The following is a 20,852-nucleotide window of genomic DNA, read 5'->3' on the forward strand; positions in this document are numbered from 1 at the left end:
TGAAGACTTCACCTGGCTGCATTCACCTAAGTTGTTTGAGGCCGAGGGGTATACATTCTAGCTTTAAGATTCTAGAAGCTGATTGTTGGCACCTGAATCATGAAACACTCCACTTCCCAGGTTACGTACGAGCCGGGATTTAACAAAATGGTTCAAATGGCTCTGAGCACTATGAGACTTAACATCTATGGTCATCAGTCCCCTAGAACTTAGAACTACTTAAACCTAACTAACCTATGGACATCACACAACACCCAGTCAGGACGAGGCAGAGAAAACCCATGACCCCGCCGGGAATCGAACTTGGGAACCCTGGCGCGGGAAGCGAGAACGCTACCGCACGACCACAAGCTGCGGACTGGGATTTAACCTGGCACCGTATCTATGGTGTGATGTGCCACAAGTACCTCGAATTGGGGAAAACTGACGCTGCATGAGTTAACTTCCGTGTGAAGTAACGTATTGGTGACGAGAAGGCACCGTCAACAGCTAACAAGTGTGTCAGTGGATAGACGAACCACAGCTCACATATTGGTTCTTATTATTTTATATTTTATGTATTCAAATTAATCACGAGTCCAATGATGGACAACACCAAGGAGGACATAACAATTCAGTGATACATCTTCGCTGTGGGTGACAGAACTCACTGCTCTACATGTCAATGAGCAACGAGTTACAGGGGTAATACACTGGACTCGTGTTCGAGAGGAGAGCGGATCAAACCCTGCCCAGAGATTCAGGTTTCGCACTTTTTTTACTAAATCACTAAAGGCGAATGCTGGGATGGTTTCTTGGCAAAGGGTCGGTCGATATTCTTCCCCATCCTTCCCAAAACAGAGCTTGTGCTCTGTCTGTAAGCATCTTGTCATGCACGGGATGTCGAACAATAGTCTTCCCTTCTTCATGATCGGCATGTGTACTTCTGTGCGCCACACCTAACGTGGCCCAGAGGTTTATATGAGCGCAGGAACAGAGATATTGAAAGAACGATGCACGGAAAAACTTTAGTTTCGATTGGTGAGTCAGAATAGATGTTGATACACACTTTCGGCGTAGTACTACTCCATCAAAAATCACGCAGTGTGTTTCATCTCACATGCTGGATGTGGACCGTTCAAGAAGGTGATGGATGTGTGCTCGTGTGAAGGATGGTCACATGTAATAGAAACTGGGCCCCGGATACGTGTACCGTCGTCTCATCCCGGCGCATTGTGCTTTAACATACCGCAGAAATGTGTTGGTCTATTTGTTCACCTACAACAATACACTGTCAACCAGTACCTTCAATAAGAGTATACACCACTCCATGTGCTCTGGAATTATGCCAGAAGAGTTTGTAGAAAACTCCATAAACTTACAAGTGATTTTTTGATCGTCCATGCCACTTCACCTCAATCATAGAAAGCTTATCAGAAACTGCACTGAGAGAGATGTGTTTGTTTTAGACCTAGCTCCGACTATTTGTCTATATGTCCCCACATGGGTGGTGTTGGGCTTTTAGTGGATACAATATCATCGCTCTTCTGACAAACCAATTGAAAAATTCCAAACTTATTAAAATATTGCAAGTGGCATTAAAAAGTGAGTGTTTTAACGAAGATGAAAGACGAATGACGCTGAATTGGTAAAGGATAAAAGGGTTATTTTTTTACTGTAGGATGTATTTATATGGAGGAAAATAACAACTGATGTGTTTATCCAGCTGCGGTATTACAGGATTTGTAGGTTCTTGGGCCTTTTATGTGGGAGGAACTGGGCGTCTGATGTGGGACAGATTCCGAACCAAACCTTAGGATGTCGTTGATGGCGAGGACAGGTGCCCTGGCATGGAAGGAAAGGCGGGTTCTCAGAAAATAGAAATGAGTGATAACACGGTAACACAAGTCAGGAACTCTCAGGCAAATCAGGACAAACTAATTGAAACAGTGGATCCCGGAATCCTTCAACTCCCACAAAAAGAGAAAAAAAAACAAACAAAAAGAACTCTAATGGGAGAGTTTGAGTAGGTCCAGAATATATATCCACTATCCCAACTCTACGAAGAAGAATAAGAAGCACAGCAACGTTTTTGCTGTTGAGGTAGCAGGTAGTACTTACAAGAGGAACCTCACTGAAAAAGAATCTGATAAAAGCAAAAGTAGAGTGGCTATACCAAACGTGCTAATACGTCTTCAAACTGATACTGCAAGATCTGTGAAGTTTACCAGGACCAAAAAATGATTAAGTTCTCAAACGCTGAGTGTCGATCCATACCAGTTGTGCGATAATAAATGTAAAGAATAGCCGGCCGATGTGGCCGAGCGGTTCTAGGCGCTTCAGTCTGGACCCGCGCGAGCGCTACGGTCTCAGGTTCGAATCCTGCCTCGGGCATGGATGTGTGCGATGTCCTTAGATTAGTTAGGTTTAAGTAGTTCTAAGCTCTAGGGGACTGATGACCTCAGATGTTAGTCCCATAGTGCTCAGAGCCATTTGAACCATTTTTCTTGTAAAGAACAAATTAATTTATTGTGCAGTTGGACACCGGAACGAGTATCTAAAACTGTTTGGTGTAAGTACAAAAGTAGTCTAATATTTTAAGTAACGGCTCAGATTAGTTTGCTAATGTCTTCGAAATTAAAATACATATTGGTCATACTCACCCAATTTCTTTCCTTCTTGCTATATTAAAAAAAAAATAGTCGTACACCTTATATTACCAATGACACTGTTTTTGAAGACCTGCTTGTAAATTGTACCACTTCGTCCCTCTCCTCTTAGACTGCGGTGGCACATATCATGGGATAACGATAAGCACTTATAACAATGAGGGTGTTATTGCGTGCAGAATGTATGAAAGGGGGCTGCACTGATGGAGCTGCCATCTGCACTCCGATGATTCATATGAAAAGGTTTCCGACGTAATTATGATCGCACGAAGGAAATTAACAGGCTTTGAACGCATATGGTAGATGGAGCTAGACGCATGGGGTATTCCATTTCGGAAATCGTTTGGGACTTCTGTATGCCGTGGTCCACAGTGTCAAGAGTGTGCTGAGAATACCAAATTTCTGGCATTCCCTCTCACCACGGACAACGCAGGGGCCGACACCTTCACTTAACGACCGTGATTTGCGGCGTTTGCGTAGAGTTGTCAGTGCTAACGGGCAAGCAACACTGCGTGAAATAAACGCGCCCGAAATCAATGTGAGACGTACGGCGAACGCATCCATTAGGACAATGCGTCGAAATTTTGGATTCATGGCCTATGGCAGCAGACGACAGTCGCGAGTGCCTTTGCCAACAGCAAGGCATCGCCTACAACGCCTCTCCTGGGCTCGTGACCATATGGGTTGTACGCTAGACGACCGAAAAGCCAAGTCCTGGTCAGATGAGTCCCGATTTCAGTTGGTTCGAGTGTGGCGCAGATCCCACGAAGCCACAGACCCAAGTTATCAACAACGCTGGTGGTGGCCCTATAATGGTGTGGGCTATGTTCACATAGATAGACTGGATCCTCTGGTCTAACTGAACCGATCATTGTCTGAAAATAGTTATCGCCCAACATGAATCCCATCGAACATTTATGGGACATAATCGAGAGGCCAGTCCGTACACAAAATTTTGCACCGGCAACAGTTTCGCGTTTATGGACAACTAAAGAGGCAACATGTTTCAATACTTTTGCCACGAACTTCTCGAGTCCATGTCAGCCTGAGCTGTTGCACTAAGCCGAGCAGAAGGAGGTCCGAAGCGATACGGGAGGCATCCGATGACTTTTGTCACCTAAGTATACTGTGTTGCATCTTTCAAATCGTAGAAAATTTATGTACGAAACTTTGGACTTACGTGTTTAGCATAATGAGCTGCACGTTAATAGTATTACATTTAGATAACGTTCATTAAATTTCATTAAAATCAGAAAACATTTGAAAGTGGGACAATTTATGAAGCTTTGCCCTACCTCATAGGCGATGGCTGCAGCAACATGTAGTAGGCATGAGCATTACCTCAGGTCTCCTATTAACGCTCCTACTACACACTTACAATGCCATCGCCTAAGATGTACAGTACTGGCCATTAAAATTGCTACACCACGCAGCGGTCGCTCGGTTTCAGACTATAGCGCCTAGAACCGCTCGACCACTCCGGCTGGCAATATACTCTGTAAATTGTACGCGTGTGTAGTGTGATGGGTTGGGCTGTCGTAGGTCAGAGTGACTCTCCAAGGATTACGGCGTCCCTTGGAGCACGTCGCACAACGTGCCACAGCCGTCATCAGGGAGAAAGGGGGCGCTACTTGCTATAAATAACCCTGGGTCAGTTGCTCATGAATGTAGCTTTATATATAATATACATAAACCAAGTTCATGAAAAGCCTTACGTATGTTGCCTGGAACAACGACAAACAGGCGACGAGGACGCTGGAGACAAACTGCGTCATTACCATTGGGCTCATGGTAACATTTAAGTGGCTGACGAACCTGCAACATGAGAACAGTGAAACAGTGAGCTGCAATAGTAGCATCGTCATCAGATACAGACCTTCATGTGAAACACTTGAACTTTTAAGCACGGGGACACTCTTAACCTGTCCGAAATAATGAGTTTCACAGTTTTGATAAGTTTAAAAAGCTACGTCAGTTCATTCAGAATAGACGTACAAGCCTCAAATTAACTTTCATTAGCACTTTACCTAACAAACAACTTTTTTGCCACTATCAGTTATGCTACGGTCGCAGGTTCGCAGCCTGCCTCGGGCATGGATGTGTGTGATGTCCTTAGGTTAGTTAGGTTTAAGTAGTTCTAAGTTCTAGGGGACTGATGACCACAGATGTTAAGTCGCATAGTGCTCAGAGCCATTTGAACCACTATCACTTAAAGCCACTTGAAGAGCACAACCCAAGCATCAACCGCCGATACAGGGCAGGTTATTTACAAACATCCGCGAAAACCGATATTTTCTGGCACTTACAATTAAGATATGGGTACCCCTGGATGTCGCTAGCTGTTGTTACAGCGTTTTCTGCGCATGATCAAATAAATTCTGCCGTCTTATTATTAGCGCAGAGCCGTTTTGTAAGGTGATTTGTGAAATGGTGCTTACAACTGTAGACGAACGTTTAAATAATGTAGAAATATCGTTAAGAACTGTGAAGCACTCACTGTTATAGACTAAAAATTTACTGGGTGTGAAGAATCTATAGTTACATTTCTGAAGAACTTGTGAGTGGTATTGCCACATTTGATTAACGGTTATCTCCCAACTTAAGTCGGAAAGTAAAATTACTATATTAGACGAAAGATAAAGTGGTTGGGTGTTAGATGAATTAAGGTTCAAATGGTTCAAATGGCTCTGAGCACTCTGGGACTTAACTGCTGTGGTCATCAGTCCCCTAGAACTTAGAACTACTTAAACCTAACTAACCTAAGGACATCGCACACATCCATGCCCGAGGCTGGATTCGAATCTGAGACCGTAGCGGTTACGCGGTTCCAGACTGTAGCGCCTAGAACCGCACGGCCACTACGGCCGGCAGATGAATTAAGGTGGTTGTTACAGATACAAAGAATAAGATCGCTGGTTTTAGTGAATTGTACATTGCAGAGCAGTGTAATGTTAAAAATGAATGAAAGCGTAAAACAACACTTTCACTCAAATGTTTAAAGCATACAAACAGGACTTCGGGGACCACGTCTCCACCCACACATCCATAGAAAATAAAACCCATGGTCGGTGACGGTAGTTCATTGCTGCCTATTTCATTTCTGTTTCTTCAAGAATCGACTGGAAACTTTGGCAGAACGTGTGAAAAGGACCATGTTCTGTACAGAAGCTCCTGCGTAGGTACACCAGATTCTGAAAAAATTGTACCCTCTAAGCTTTTCTTCCACTTAGTAATAGCAAATGTCTTCTCTTTCCACTTTCTGGGATCAGTTACAAAAATTCTGAATCGTTATCAGCTGTATTTCGATTACACATCGATTGATATGTACAAATACTTAAGATTGTAATCCATTCCGTAGAGCGAAAATATTTTCCGTGAGTCGAAAGCGTTTTACGGAACATGAACAAAGAAACTTTATTATGGAAAGATTATTGCAGATTTAGGTCTGCCACCGTGACAGTATTCTTAAGTGTCAATCACGAGTACACTGTGTTGATCCTCCTCTCGCATTGAAAATCTGATTAAATAAGCGGAGGTCTCTTCAAAACATACCAATATTAGGAAGACCTCACGCCTAGCTGTAACCCAGTTTTCTGTAAAATCTTCGAAGGCTGTCGGCTACTTACAGGATGGTCAGTTGTCGTATTTATGTTTACGGTGCTAAAAAAGTGCAAGTCTGGAGCATTGCATTAGTATTTCTCGCTTTTGCAATAGTTATAAGAAATAAGATAAGTCTAAACATGATGGAAATTTTATATTTGTGTCCATATTAGCGAACCGGCCCAACTTCGGACGGGTAGCAGTATGTACGGCCAGACTACTTGACTGGCGTAGCGTACTTTGATTGCGCGTTGGGTTGCCATCCCTAGCTGGGACATCATCGGGACACTTTGAGGTGGGGGTGTAGAAATGAAGTAAAAACTTTATTTGATGTAATTACATTTTATTTGGAACACAACTACGTGGAACTTATTACGGAAGAAGTAGTTGATACCCACATCTTTCGGAAGAATTTGCCTTTTTCAGCAAGTCTTTTCTCCTTTTTAAAAGTCATCTCCTATTTAAAATGGCACTGTAAGACTGATTACACCGTCCCTAGCATACTGAGAAGAAACAGTACAAATCTTACATAACACTTCCTGATCCTTACGTCCTTTCTTTACAAATGACGACTCTCTTGTGTAATCATCCGAAACGTCACATTTTCCGTTCTTCGGCAGTTTCGTAACTTATAATAAGTTTATTGGAACGTAAATAGTCAACAATAACACCTTAGGCATCGAAGTACGTGTCTCTATACACTTCATGCCCTATATACCGGCAGTAAAGACTTTCGTCATTATTAACTTGCTCTCGTTGTTTGTATTACGTTTAGAAAGAATCGTCTTATCAGCTCGCTCGTCAAATGAGAACCGCCCGACTCTTCCGCATGGCGCTGCTTAAATAGTCCCAGCCGCGTAATACTGGAGAAGTCTGGTATTTTCTCGAATGATGGCTCTAGATCAAGAAGGTGCTTGCACCATCGATAAAGGATATGCAATATGCAGTGCCACTTGTGACTCCATCATATCAACATAAACTGGTTGACATGACTAAAACTAAATGAGACTGCACTTAGATGGATCCCACTACTTGAGCGAAGGTCGAAACGGTATTTGCAAAATCGGAATCTTGTATGGATGTTGGGACAAGAAAGCGCATAACGGGGATGGTCCTGATATATCGGGATGGATGGCAACCGTACTGTGGCCAAAAATGAAATTCGAAATAAGTAAGCGAATATCAACACTTTTATACAGCTTAATCGATGTAAACATTGCACGACAAATAAGTTGTAGAGGCATGAATGTTATGTGTTCTACATACACTTAGAAAGCCAAAGAAACTAGCACACCAGCTTAATGCAGTGTAGGACCCCTGCGAGCACGTAGAAGGCCGCAACACGACGTGGCATGGACTCTAGTAATGTCTGTCGTAGTGCTGGACGGAACTGACACCATGAGTCCCGCAGGGATCTCCATAAATCAGTAGGACTACGAGGGGACGAAGGTCTCTTCTATACAGCACGTTGCAAGGCATCGCAGATATGTTCAGTAATGTTCATGTTTGGAGAATTTGGTGACCAACGGAAGTGTTTACACTCAGAAGAGTATTCCTGGTGCCATTCTGTGGCAATTCTTCATATGTGGGTGTCACACTGTCCTGCTGCAATTGCCCAAGTCCCTCGGAATGCACAATGGACAAAAATGGATGCAGATGGTCAGACAGGATGCTTACAAACGTGTTACCTATCAGAGTCGTATCTAGATGCATCAGAGGTCCCATATCACTTCAACTGCACACAAAGACCGTTACAGGTCCTCCACTAGCTTGAACAGTCCCCTGATGACATGCAGGGTCCATGGACTCATGATGTTGTCTCCACGTACATTCGCTTGATGCAATATGAAACGAGACTCGTCCGACCAGCCAACATGTCTCCAGTCATCAACAGGCCAATGTCAGTGCTGAAGGGTCCAGGCGAGGCGTAAGGCATTGTTTCGTGCAGTCATCAAGGGTAAACGAGTGGGCCTTCGGCTCCAAAAGCCCATGTCGATGATGTTCTGTTGAATGGTTCGATCGTTGACACTTGTTGATGGCCCAGCATTGAAATCTGCAGCAATTTGGGTAAGGATCGCACTTCTGTCACGTTGAACGATTATCTTCAATCTTCAATTATATTCTTTTTCCTGCCTCAGCGATGTCGGAGATTTGATGTTTTACCTAATTCCTGATATCACGGTACACTCGTGCCGCGCGGGATTAGCCTAGCGGTCTCAGGCGCTGCAGTCAGAGACCGTGTGGCTGGTCCCGGCAGAGGTTCGAGTCCTCCCTAGGGCATGGGTGTGTGTGTTTGTCCTTAGGATAATTTAGGTTAAGTAGTGTGTAAGCTGAGGGACTGATGACCTTAGCAGTTAAGTCCCATAAGATTTCACACACATTCGAAAATTTTTGTTTGTATTTTTTTTGTTTGGTACACTCGTGAAATGATCGTACGGGAAAATCCCCACTTCATCGCTACCTCGGAGATGCCGTGTCCCATCGCTTGTGCGCCGACAATAACAACACGTTCAAACTCACTTACAAATTATAACGTGTCACTGTAGCAGCTGTAAACGATCTGGCAACTGCACTAGACACTTGTTGTCTTCCATAGGCGCTGCCGGCCGCAGTACCGTGTTCTACCAGTATACATATCTCTGTATTTGAATACGCATGCTTATACGAGTTTCTTTGGCGCTTCAGTGTAGAACTGGCATTTGGAGTAACATCTAATGGCAATGATGGAACCACATCGTGGTGTAAGAAATAGATTTACGACCAATGTAAACAATATTTGCGAAACGAGTGTGTGTGTGTGTGTTATTGTGCGCGTATGTGCATGCGTGTATGCGTGTGCGTGTGCGTGCGTGTGTGTGTGTGTGTGTGTGTGTGTGTGTGTGTGTGTGAGAGAGAGAGAGAGAGAGAGAGAGAGAGAGAGAGAGAGAGTGATTCAGTATGTACCGGCGGTGGCTGAGGTGGCACAAATAAAAAAAATAAAAATTCCGTGCTAGATGTACATGTTTAGGTCGTTTTACGGAACATCTCTTATGAAGCGCAGTACCCACTGTGATGCATTGTTGAGAACCATTGCCGCAATTCTTTGTCGTTGACTGTTTATGGCAGATATCCTCACGTGCTACACAAAGAATCATGCCGCATGTAGGTTTGATTCAAGAAAAGCAGGAAGCTGAAAACTGACTCATAAAACCCCCTGTCAATCACACTACGGTACACTCACTACCAACTCATCTTTGCTCGTCCCCTTTGCCCCAGCAATTCACTATACAAGATTTAAATTTCGTCACTACTTCTTCATTCATCTTACACTGTGTAAAAACACACTGTAAAATAATTAAATTGGATAACACATTTATAATGAAAAACAGAGAGGGAGAATAAAATAGATCAAAGAGTAATTAGTGGAAATGTCGGCAACATTAGAAAACGTGATATACACTTAGAAGTGTACGAATAAACAGTGAACAATGGTGTACGAAATTGTGCTGTATTAAAGTTAAAAAATGCATAGTTTCGCTAAGAAACGTAAAATTAGACCTCAATTGTCAGTACCCAACGAAGAAAGGAAGCAAAAATTTGCTAGCAGACGGCACTACCTAACGTAGGCGAAAAACGAAGTAGAAATTACCGCACGTAAAGACCAAATATTTATTAATGAACTGATTTAGAGCTAGAAAATAAATCAAACTGCAAATACCTCTAATAACAGACGACTGATGATGCTATACTTCAGTAAAGCGGAACACGTCTGGTGGGAAAAGCAAACGCATTTTCTTGTAGTTGTAACGACGGAACAAAAAAAAACCCAGAAAAGGTATTTGTATATTGAGGAGTTTAACTGTCGTGGTTTTGAAGTGAAATGTCATTGCCTCATCCAAAGTACACAGCAAATAAAGAACTAAAATTTCACGATGGACTCTGGACATTAGCGACAGCAACTTTATAAGACTTGACATGAGTGTATACCTACTAGCTCTAGGCTTTTGAGGTTGTGTAAAAGGCTAAATGCAGTTCACTGTAGTGCTTCACGTTGGACAAAATGTGGATTACCTGACGCATACATTACGTGATCAAAAGTATGTAGACGCCTATTAGTGGACATTGATATGAGGTGTGTGTCTCCGTTCGTCTATATCGTCTTGGTCACAGCTCACGACATTTTCAATGTGTTGTTTGAATGTCTTTGGAGGAATGACAGACGTTTCTTCTTGAAAAGGCCAAACCAGAAAAGATACTGATGTTTGAGACTGGAGTGAAGGCTACTTTCAATCTCATTCCTAAGGTGTTACATTTGGTTCAGGTCAGCCATTTCACTTAAGGATTGCTGTGGTCCTCAGACCATCACCTCACTGATGCTTCTTTGTGACGGTTACATGGTCATTCTGATAGAAACAGTCATCATCTCTGAACTGTTTCTCGACTGTACGCAGTACACTATGCTGTAAAACCTGTTCATACCCTCTCATTTAGCGTTTTCTTATGTGCAATAAGGGGACGTCACACTAACCTTGAAAAATACTCCATTCCATTACACCATCTCTTTCACTCTTCGCTATTAGCGTTGCACATCGTGGCAAGTAGCGTTCTCCTGGCTTTCGATAAATCCAAACTATTCCATGGGATTCATTACTCCCAACCATCCGTGTCGAGTCATTCACTGCCCAGTGGCATCGCTCTTTAACCAGCTAAAGTGTTGTTTAGCATTGACTAAAGACGTGTGTGTATTCTGGGGAACCGCTGCTATGTACAGTCATTGTGCTAGATGGATTGCTCGTAGCACTTGGAACTCATGAGTGATTTATTCTATTACTTTACTGCGATTTTTAAAAGCACACAGTAATGCTAGATTGGTCCTGACTAATGAAGGTGATCATCCATCGTTGGTAAGTGCGATTTTAAAACAAAGAAATAAATCTGCTGAATCTTGATTTAACTGTGGTCGTTAATTTGCATTTCCTCTTCACAGTCACATCACCAGCAATCGTTTGGGAAACCTTACAGGGACTGAAATGATTGTAATGTACTGGTTAATCAGATGATATCCAATGACTCCTGCATGTTCGAAGTCGCTGAGCTCTAAATTGGCTCTGAGCGCTATGGGACTTAGAACTAGTTAAACCTAACTAACCTAAGGATATCACACACATCCATGCCCGAGGCAGGATTCGAACCTGCGACCGTAGCGGTCTCGCGGTTCCAGACTGCAGCGCCAGAACCGCGCGGCCACTTCGGCCGGCCGCTGAGCTCTCCTGACCAACCCATTCGGCTGTAACTCCTTCTCTACTGATAACACAGTACTCTGCACATCCTTTTATACTTTTGGGCCCACTTCATCCACCTGTTGTGACATCTAATGCTCGATTCTATATTATATAGCGGCCATGATACTTTCGATCTCATAGTGGTTCAAATGGATCTGAGCACTATGGGACTTAACAGCTATGGTCATCAGCCCCCTAGAACTTAGAACTACTTAAACCTAACTAACCTAAGGACATCACACAACACCCAGTCATCACGAGGCAGAGAAAGATCTCATAGTGTATCAACACCACTTCAGGTGTGATGCTTGGTGCAGGAGGTCTCTAAATAGACCAAAGAGGAATTCTTTAAAGGAAGTGAATATAAAGGTGACGAAATTTCTGAATCAGGACAGACCTTGAATAAGCTAAGATCAATAAGGACACAATATTATCAGTGAGCAAATCTGTAATATCACCAGTGAAATAATTAATGATATCATCTTTGTTAGTAGGAAGTCATGCTACCTCTCTTCTCTTCCTATAGCCAAATAATCGCACTTGACTACTCAAAATAAAATAACCAATGAAAATCCGAAGATGCTATAAATAGGAGAATTGTACTAATGGTAAATTGAAAACCTCTCCCTATCCACTGCCTTCAGCCAATCATAACACAACATTAAAATGTAACAATCAGTGAAAAATTCAAGATGACGCCACTACTCCACATGTGTCATTGGGAAATTAAAAACCCTCCCCTCTCCTCTCACCTCTCTCCTACAAATCAGAGTGGAGTATCAAAATGAACCAACCAGTGAAACAATATCCAAGACGATAGATGCTTTATGCCTCACACCCTGTCCTTTCCCCTACAGTTATAATGCAGTATTAAAATGATGCCTCAGCTACGTAGTAAATAGTTCGTAACCCCAATTAGAAAGTCAAAGACTTGCATTTTTACCTTGAAAGATATTCCCTATTGTTGTTTCCTGAAATAGTCATACTAGAGTTAATCTAACTATGAATATTAAAAGTTACTGGACTCTTATAAATTCCCATATTAGTTAAAATCACAAAAATTGCTTACAATCATTGATAACTAGTTTTGGCCAAAACAGGGAGCCATCTTCACATAAAATATAAAAACGATCACAATGTTCTCATAGCAACCTAGACACAGTAACATTTGTCTCATTCAATCTGAAGAAGGCTAGTTGGTTTGCCACAACTTGTTATCAATGATTATAAAGATTTTTTGTGATCCTGACACTAAACTGAGAATGCAATAACTTATAATATTCATTGCTTCTAAAAGGTGTTTTCCTATCTCTGTATTTAATCACTGAAATATTGTTATTTTAGTGTATGATAATGGTGGAAGACACGATATTGTCTGTGAAAGTGAAAGATGGCTGGCATAATATTTAAATGTTTCCAACGTAGAAGATTAGCTACATAAAGCTACACACACACGAACTTTACAGTGTACCATCTCTTTCTTCTCTCCTCGTCACACCTCACTCTCCTCTCCTTCAGAGTCCAGTATTTTAAACAAAGAAAATAAAAGAGCAAATTGAAAATGGGTTCCATCGAGGCTGTGCTCATAAGTATCTGAACGACATGGATTATTTTTTAAAAGATCTCCCTTTCACATCGTCCAATCAGAGCCTACTATTTTTAAAACCATTACAATGAAAAAGTTAATTATGGGTAGCTCCATCTTCAAAAATACCTGAAACACTTATCAACACTACATAAAAGTATCTGAATTACGTAATAAATGATGAACAATGTTTGCTTTACTGTCTGTAAAGAAACTTTTATGGACTGACACACCTGTCACACGGGTAATTTTCATTAGGAAACAACTGAAAACAAATATTCGCTTGTAAGATTTAATAAAGGAATTAGTAATATGTAATCAATACTGCATTATTGTCAAGCATGAGTTTACTTTAAATACTATCTTGCAAAACCTGAAAACTCGAAATGAAATCATCTGCTGATTTATGTCACCAGTTTCTTATTGCCCTTAACAGATGGCTGCACTTGTTAAAGCCTTTGAGGTTCGGTCTAAATGATTAGTTTCCACATCTATGATGATTACCAAATATCGCAATACTCTAAAACGTTTTCAAGATATATCAACAATGAAAAAAATTCAATGTTTATGTCAATGATCACAATGTCAACATAAGGCATGATAATGTTATTTCCACATATATCTTTAAATTTAGTATTTAGGGAACATATTGTGAACTATTAAATATGTGTTAATGGATTAGAGAGTGAAGATAATGCAACACTACGAAAATATAATTGGAAAATATTATTGCAAATGATTGAGGCCAGACTGAGTTTATGTACAAAAAGCAGTACCATAGAATTAGAATTATATTAATTATTTTACCTCATGTATGACTTTTGTTGAAGGCCACAAGTGTCTGCAGAAATGTGTCAGCAATACAAGATAATGTTTCGGTTTCCGCTGTGTCTAAATATGCGAAGTATATCCAGTCTGATGAGGGTACTTACATAAAAAAATGTTTTTCATCACCAGCTTAGAAGGGAAGATAATGCATCACTAGAAAAATTACAGTCGAAGGCAAAAGTTACTACTGACTGATCAAACTCCTGCATTCAGAACTATGGCTTGTGCAAACTGTAATGAAGTATCCGAAAATCTAATAAAACTACAACAACTTGGACGTCACAATTTCTGGGGATCAAGAAGAAAGAAGGTGTTTTCTTGTAATCTATCACTTAAATTGTAAAACCATATGCTCCATTTATAAACACTCGTGTGACGACCCAAGACAGCAACAGAGAGATGTAACATCTCCAAAGACGGTTTCACAGGGGATTTCTCGAGAATAAATATAATTATTTATTGTGTAGTATGCAGGATTTTACACACCTTGCAAGCAAACTGAATGTCTCTTCATCTAAACTGTCTGTACTATGTATTAAATGCATGTAGCTTGCATATCGGCAATACTGATAACAATTATTAGGTTCAGCAGCTTTCGTTTACGCTACAAGTTAGATAGGCGTACCACACTGTCAAGCTATATGGACCTTCAAACTAAATATTTCTGAAGTGTCTCTGTAAACTATTAAGATATATGCAACAGGGAAGATTATCGTGATGTGCCAGGATCTCTAGGAAAATTCGAACAAAAATAAAGTTTTACTGTAAGTAGCATTTAGCACACTTTGCCAACTCAGTGGTTCTTCAAATTAAATATTTCGCACATAAAGTGTCTGTATTGCTTATTACAGTACACACAGTTCACTTCTTGGTACTACTTAAATGAAGAACAGATTAGCAGATGACAGTAGATCGATGGCACTAAATTCATCTAAATAGGTAATAGTTGGTTACATATGAGCTCTGCTGCTGTCCTAGCTTACAGCTTTAATCGCTGCAAGCAAAATAAGTATTTCCACCCCTAATTTGTCTGTATATAATTCACTTACACACACCTAACATTAAAGTGAGCTGGAACTCTGCAGCCTAAAGTGCACCACACTGAGAACATCACAAAAGCATTCGCATGGTTCCGTCATCATCCCAATCTAGGTAGGATATATTGCTCTCATATGAAACGAACCAGTATCACACTTTATTTTTTGCGACCTCTTGTGATAATCGACTCTTCTCGAAGTTCCTCTTCAACAGATAGTACATCATTACCATTGCATTACTGCCCACCACTACTGAAGTTAGCAAGAATACTAATCCCTCTACCAGGTTCATATCCTCTTCTTCTTCTTCTTCTTCTTCTTCATTGAAAGCATTATAATCATCGTTGTCATCATCATCATCGCCATCTTCCCCTTCTTCTATCTACTCTTCATATTGCTCATCATAATCACCATCTTCTTCTCCAGCTCCTATTTTCATGAATAAGTTGTTTCTAATGCATTCATTTGTATTGTTTCGGAGAAGTAGTCCCAATCTCTGGGAAGTGGGTCTGTTGCAAGTTAATGTACAGTAAATTCCTCTTGAACCATATGTATCTCTCCTCTGACAAAGCCTGATGAGTCTTTTTTGTAACCAACATTAGCGACAGCTTGAATTTCATCTGAAACTGAGAACAATGTCTCATTAATACCTGTATAAAGCAATGATACGAAACTATATATTATTGTTTTACACTTTTATTCATTGATTTTGACGGGGAGCTGAAGTTCATCTTCTCGTCTTCTGACAATTCCTGGCAGGATTAGTTGTAAGCAACACTAGGCACAACTGGATTAAAGTTTGAAATTGAGAATAATACTCGTATATCCTCACTAAGTCATGGTAAGAGGCGCAATGAATATTGTATTTCGTATATTGATTCGCTACATTACTTGTGGATGACCGAAAATTAAAAAAAAATATTCACTCAATTACTTTATACAAAATTAGCAAAAGCCAGCCTTGTGTCGCTGTGCATCATTCCAGTTAAATGGGACAAAATGAAATGAGAAAACATGCATATATCTAATACCACAGTGCTAGCTTGTGTACTAGCATATTAGCAACAGAGATGGTTTTTATTTTAATGTGTACTAATTACCTGAATGTCAGTGGCTTCTTCCTACAATGAAGCGCCAAAGGAACTGCTATAGGCATGTGTATTAAAATACAGCGATATGTAAACAGGCAGAATACGGCGCTCCTGCCGGCAACGTCTATATAAGACGACAACTGTCTGACGGAGTTGTTAGATCGCTTATTATTGTTACAAGGGCAAGTCACCATGATTTAAGTGAGTTTGAACATGGTGCGCACGAGTGATGGGACACAGTATCTCCAAGGTTGCGAAGAAGTGGGGATTTCCTGGTACGATCATTTCACGAGTGTACCATGAATATCAGGAATCAGGTAAAACATAAAATCTCCGACACTGCTGCGGCTGGAGAAAGATCCTGCAAGAACGAGACCAATGACGACTGAAAAGAATCGTTCAACGGGACAGTAGTGCAACCCTTCCGAAAACTGCTGCTGATTTCAATGCTGCGCCATCAAAAAGTGTCAGCGTACGAAAAATTCAAAGAAACTTCATCGACATGGGGTTTCGGAGCCGAAAGCTCACTCGTGTACCCTTGATAACTGCTGGACGCAAAGCTTTACGCCTCATCGGGGCCCATCAACACCGACACTGGACTGTTCATAACTGGAAACATGTTGCTTGATCGGGCGAGTCTCGTTTCAAATTGTATCGAGTGGATGGACATGTATGGGTATGGAGACACCATCATGAATACGTGGACCCTGAATGTCAGAAGGGGAATGTTCAAGTTGGTGGAGGGTCTGTAATTGTGTGGGGCATGTGCAGTTGTAATGATGCGGGACCCATCGTGACACGTACGTAAGCATCCTGTCTGATCACCTGCATCCATTCATGTCCATTGTGCATTCCGACGGACTTTGGCAATTCCAGGAGGACCATGCGATAACCCAAGCGTCCTTCATTGCTGCACAATGGCTCCAGGAACATTCTTCTGAGTTTAAACACTTCCGCTGTCGACCAAACTCCCCAGACCCGAACATTATTGAGCATATCTGGAAAGCCTTGCAACGTGCTGTTCAGAAGGAAAATCCACACCCTATTAATCTTACGAATTTATGGACCGCCTGGCAGGATTCATGGTGTCAGTTCCCTCCAGCACTACTTCAGACATTAGTCGAGTCCATTCCACATGGTGTTTCTGCAGTTCTGAATGCTCGCGAGGGCACTACGCGATATTAGGCAAGTGTACCAATTTCTTTGGCTCTTCAATGTACCAATAACAAGTAGGATACCAGGTTCTGACTGGAGAGTGGAGAGGGCAGAGGAGGGGTCCAAAGCAAACCTGTACCATCATTGACTTTGTAGACTTTTTTTAATGCTCACAATGTTGCGCATTTTTAGAATTTCTTTCCAGTAACTTCTTTCATTTGTAAATCTCCCATAAGTGCCATCCCGCATTATTAACTTTCCCAATTCCTAGGATTCCGCCCTCTTGGATTTTGATGTCAGAAAGTATTTGGATCTTTCGGCGTTAGTAATTTGGTGAATGCTAGAGAACCAACAAAGATAATCCTCAGTCTTGAGAGGTGGTTCACAGAAAACATATAAATTAACCCTAATTTTTGCTAATTTAAGGATTAGCCTCGTGAAGTATTTCTGAAAATCATCCCAGCGTAAGAACCGAAACACTGACTTGTATAGGAAGCAGAAGAAGAACTTACATGAAGTAAAGACATAGAAGATTTTAGTATTATTTCTAAAGACTTTTACAACCCTAGTGCTGCTTCAGACGTCACTTTGTGATATACCTCGAGTTTGTCCTCCACTCTGTATCGGATCTCGTACCACAAGCAGGCTGAGATGGAGCTTAATCCTCCATACTCTGCATCATGCCTTCGAGACAGGAATCGAGTGATGCAGTGATAGTGGTTAAGGAACTATACAGAGGACTGGCGTGGAGTAGACCATAGATCCGTATTCAATCATCCACATTTAGGTTTTCCATAGTTATCGTAAATCATTTAGAGTGAGCCGTCCGGCTTGCTTTTATCGCACTCTTTTGCGATGATTTGGCTGCGTCTTCTATTTCTTGGATAACTCGATTTTTCTCTCCAAATTTTCTCGGCAGATGTCTCGTGCAGCTAGTGCGAGGCAATCTGGGTTCGAGCAAGTTGCCATGGGTTCTCTTCGAGAAGAGCGCCGTGGGTTGTGTGGTTGTCTTCAGCGAGGTGTCGCGAGTGACGCGGTGTGCGGTGTGCGACCACAGGTGCCGGGGCAGCAGGCTATAGTGCGTCAAAGGCGGCTGCTACTTGTGTAGTACGGCGGTCTGCGTTACCACTCCTACAGCCACGTGTGTCTCGAAGGGCTCATTAGTATCCTGAAGAGCAGATCAGGAGGCTCTGTGTTATTTTGGAATTCTGTTTAGTGGTCTCTTACGGAGTCTGCATGAATTGCTGAGATTCTGGCAGACTATTGCAGAGATCCTTGTCAGTTGTTCTTACTCTGGTATCCTGTCGCCACCGTAATAATTCTAGATGATCTAGAGAGCTAAGCTCTGTGCCGGTGATTTCCTTCTACAGAGTTCTACAGAATGTAGTGAGAAGTTTCCGGGTCCTGGTCGCATCTTAGAGCCGAGCTATGTTTAGTCTGACGTCAAAGTTTGAGCAGTGTCGTGACCTCAAGACGCTCGTGTTTTGTTACCGTTCAAATCAATTGTTACTGCCCGTAACAAGTGTATAAGTGCTATCCCTTGTGTTATAGTTATGTTGTTTGTTTGTTGTAACAAATCTATGTTCAACCCAAATGTTGTTGCCGGCCGAAGTGGCCGTGCGGTTAAAGGCGCTGTAGTCTGGAACCGCAAGACCGCTACGGTCGCAGGTTCGAATCCTGCCTCGGGCATGGATGTTTGTGATGTCCTTAGGTTAGTTAGGTTTAACTAGTTCTAAGTTCTAGGGGACTAATGACCTCAGCAGTTGAGTCCCATAGTGCTCAGCGCCATTTGAACCATTTGAACCCAAATGTTGTTCTTTGTTGATGCATTGCAAAGGCCACCTTGATGACTGATATTTTCTTAAAAGCACACGGAGCAACCAATTGACGGTGAGGCTTGTACCTGAGTGTTGTTATTGGAAACCAGGCTCTTAAGTTAAGTAATCTGGGCTTTATTTTGTCGTATTGTAATCTAGACAGTGTTGTAATTTGTCATGCTGCAAATGATAATTTTTTCTTTCAGTTAGTTACAAAGAATCGTTATGTCCTAATAAGCTTTTCACTACCGTTTTTTTGGAACTATCACTGTTTCTAATGAGATGCATTAGTTCCTATAGGTAGATACCACTTGAAAAGACTGTGTGCCTACGATTTAGATGGCCAAGGCCCATAGTGCTCAGAGCCATCTGAACCGTCTTGAACCTACGATTTACGTCATTTGGCATTTGTGCATTTAATTTTTATAACTGGAAGGGTTCACTAGCTGAAGTCATGTAATTATTGTTGTTCCTTTCAATGTCTGTTCACTGCAATTAACTTGGGTGTAACACCTTCACAAATTTTAATAATTTGTATGATAATTGCAAGTTCATTCTTTGGCAATTGAGTTACGTCTAGTCACGAAAGCGCAGCTAAATGTTTTAACTCAGGCTTTAACTTATATAGATGGAACTTAAACTCTACGAAACTGATGCCTGTTTTGAAACCCTCTTTTCCTGATCTGTAGGTCATTTGTAAAATTTATAGTTTCTTGTGGATCACCATCACATTGTGTTAGACTGTTACTTTTTGTAGCACGATATCATAAAAGTTTTGTTCACTCTGTGGCATTTACAACAAGGTTCTTCGGTTTTAATATCGGAATTTGAATTTCTGCGTAATACATTATTCACAGCAAAATGTGTAAGGTAATTTTGGCCCAGCACCTTATCACTTCCTTCCCACCCATCCCATTACATAAAGTAAATCCTGCGGTTGTTCAGTTTAAAAAATAACACGCCTAATCTCCTTCCCCGTCAGCTTCACCGGAGATTGCGCTTGTGTTTCTAAGGCACAAAAATGTCAATTGATAAGCAAAGACTTCGTGTGCAACAGTAAGTACCCAGGGTTGGAACAAAAAATGTACAGGACACTGAGAGAAGGAACATTTCGTGTAAATGCCTGTTAATGACGAAGCCACTGGAGTCACAGCACAAGACTGGTTCGGGAAAAGAAGAGAAGGGACTGAGGCATGTATTTCCCAAAGATTTCCTCCCAGTATTCGGCTTAAGCGGTTTAGGGAAACCAAAACAACTTAAATCTGAATGTCCGAACAGCAATAAGAATGGACGTCCTCTCTAATGCGAGTCCAGTGACATAAATGCGTCACATTAATTGGTAACTGAGAAAACCCACATAAATAGATAAATAGATGAATAATCCTCAGGTAGTACGGCCCTACAAGACGAATCATTTGTCGTACAGAATTATTGTCCACTTGTCTTAAGTCCTTGTAGCGTGTGCTAACACAGTGGTCTAGTCAATCAACTCAGTGGTTTACCACGTAAATGCTCATAACCTTTGTTTCAAATTATCGACTACTTGACCTGAAACAAAATATTTGAGACTTATGCTGAAAATGTATATACTTGCTCAGTTAGTGGGTGTGGCCTGTTACGTAGGGCACATTTTAAGTCACAAAATTTTTCATTCGTTTCTGAAAACGTTTTAGTACTCAGTTTCCCGTAAGGCTGCACCATAGCTCCGCCGACTTTCTCTTTCGATGAGAACGCATATGCAGTGAACCTCATACCCACTGTCGCTGCGTTGATCGAGCATATTGAAACAGTTCAAATTCAGACTGCAGTTGCGTACTAATATGGTGCGAA

General features: G+C 41.4%; 1 protein-coding gene across 1 annotated transcript in view; it reads right to left on the reverse strand.

The window, feature by feature from the left end:
* Positions 1-20,852, reverse strand: part of LOC124545808 (odorant receptor Or2-like) — a 100,235-nt gene that overhangs the window by 77,217 nt on the left and 2,166 nt on the right. Inside the window, exon 2 of the mRNA XM_047124754.1 lies at positions 4,364-4,463. Within this exon, the coding sequence (XP_046980710.1) occupies positions 4,364-4,463 (100 nt within the window). The remainder of the gene's footprint in view (positions 1-4,363; positions 4,464-20,852) is intronic.

The sequence above is a fragment of the Schistocerca americana genome, chromosome 8 (genome assembly GCF_021461395.2).
Source record: "Schistocerca americana isolate TAMUIC-IGC-003095 chromosome 8, iqSchAmer2.1, whole genome shotgun sequence".
In the NCBI taxonomy this organism is placed as follows: domain Eukaryota; kingdom Metazoa; phylum Arthropoda; class Insecta; order Orthoptera; family Acrididae; genus Schistocerca; species Schistocerca americana.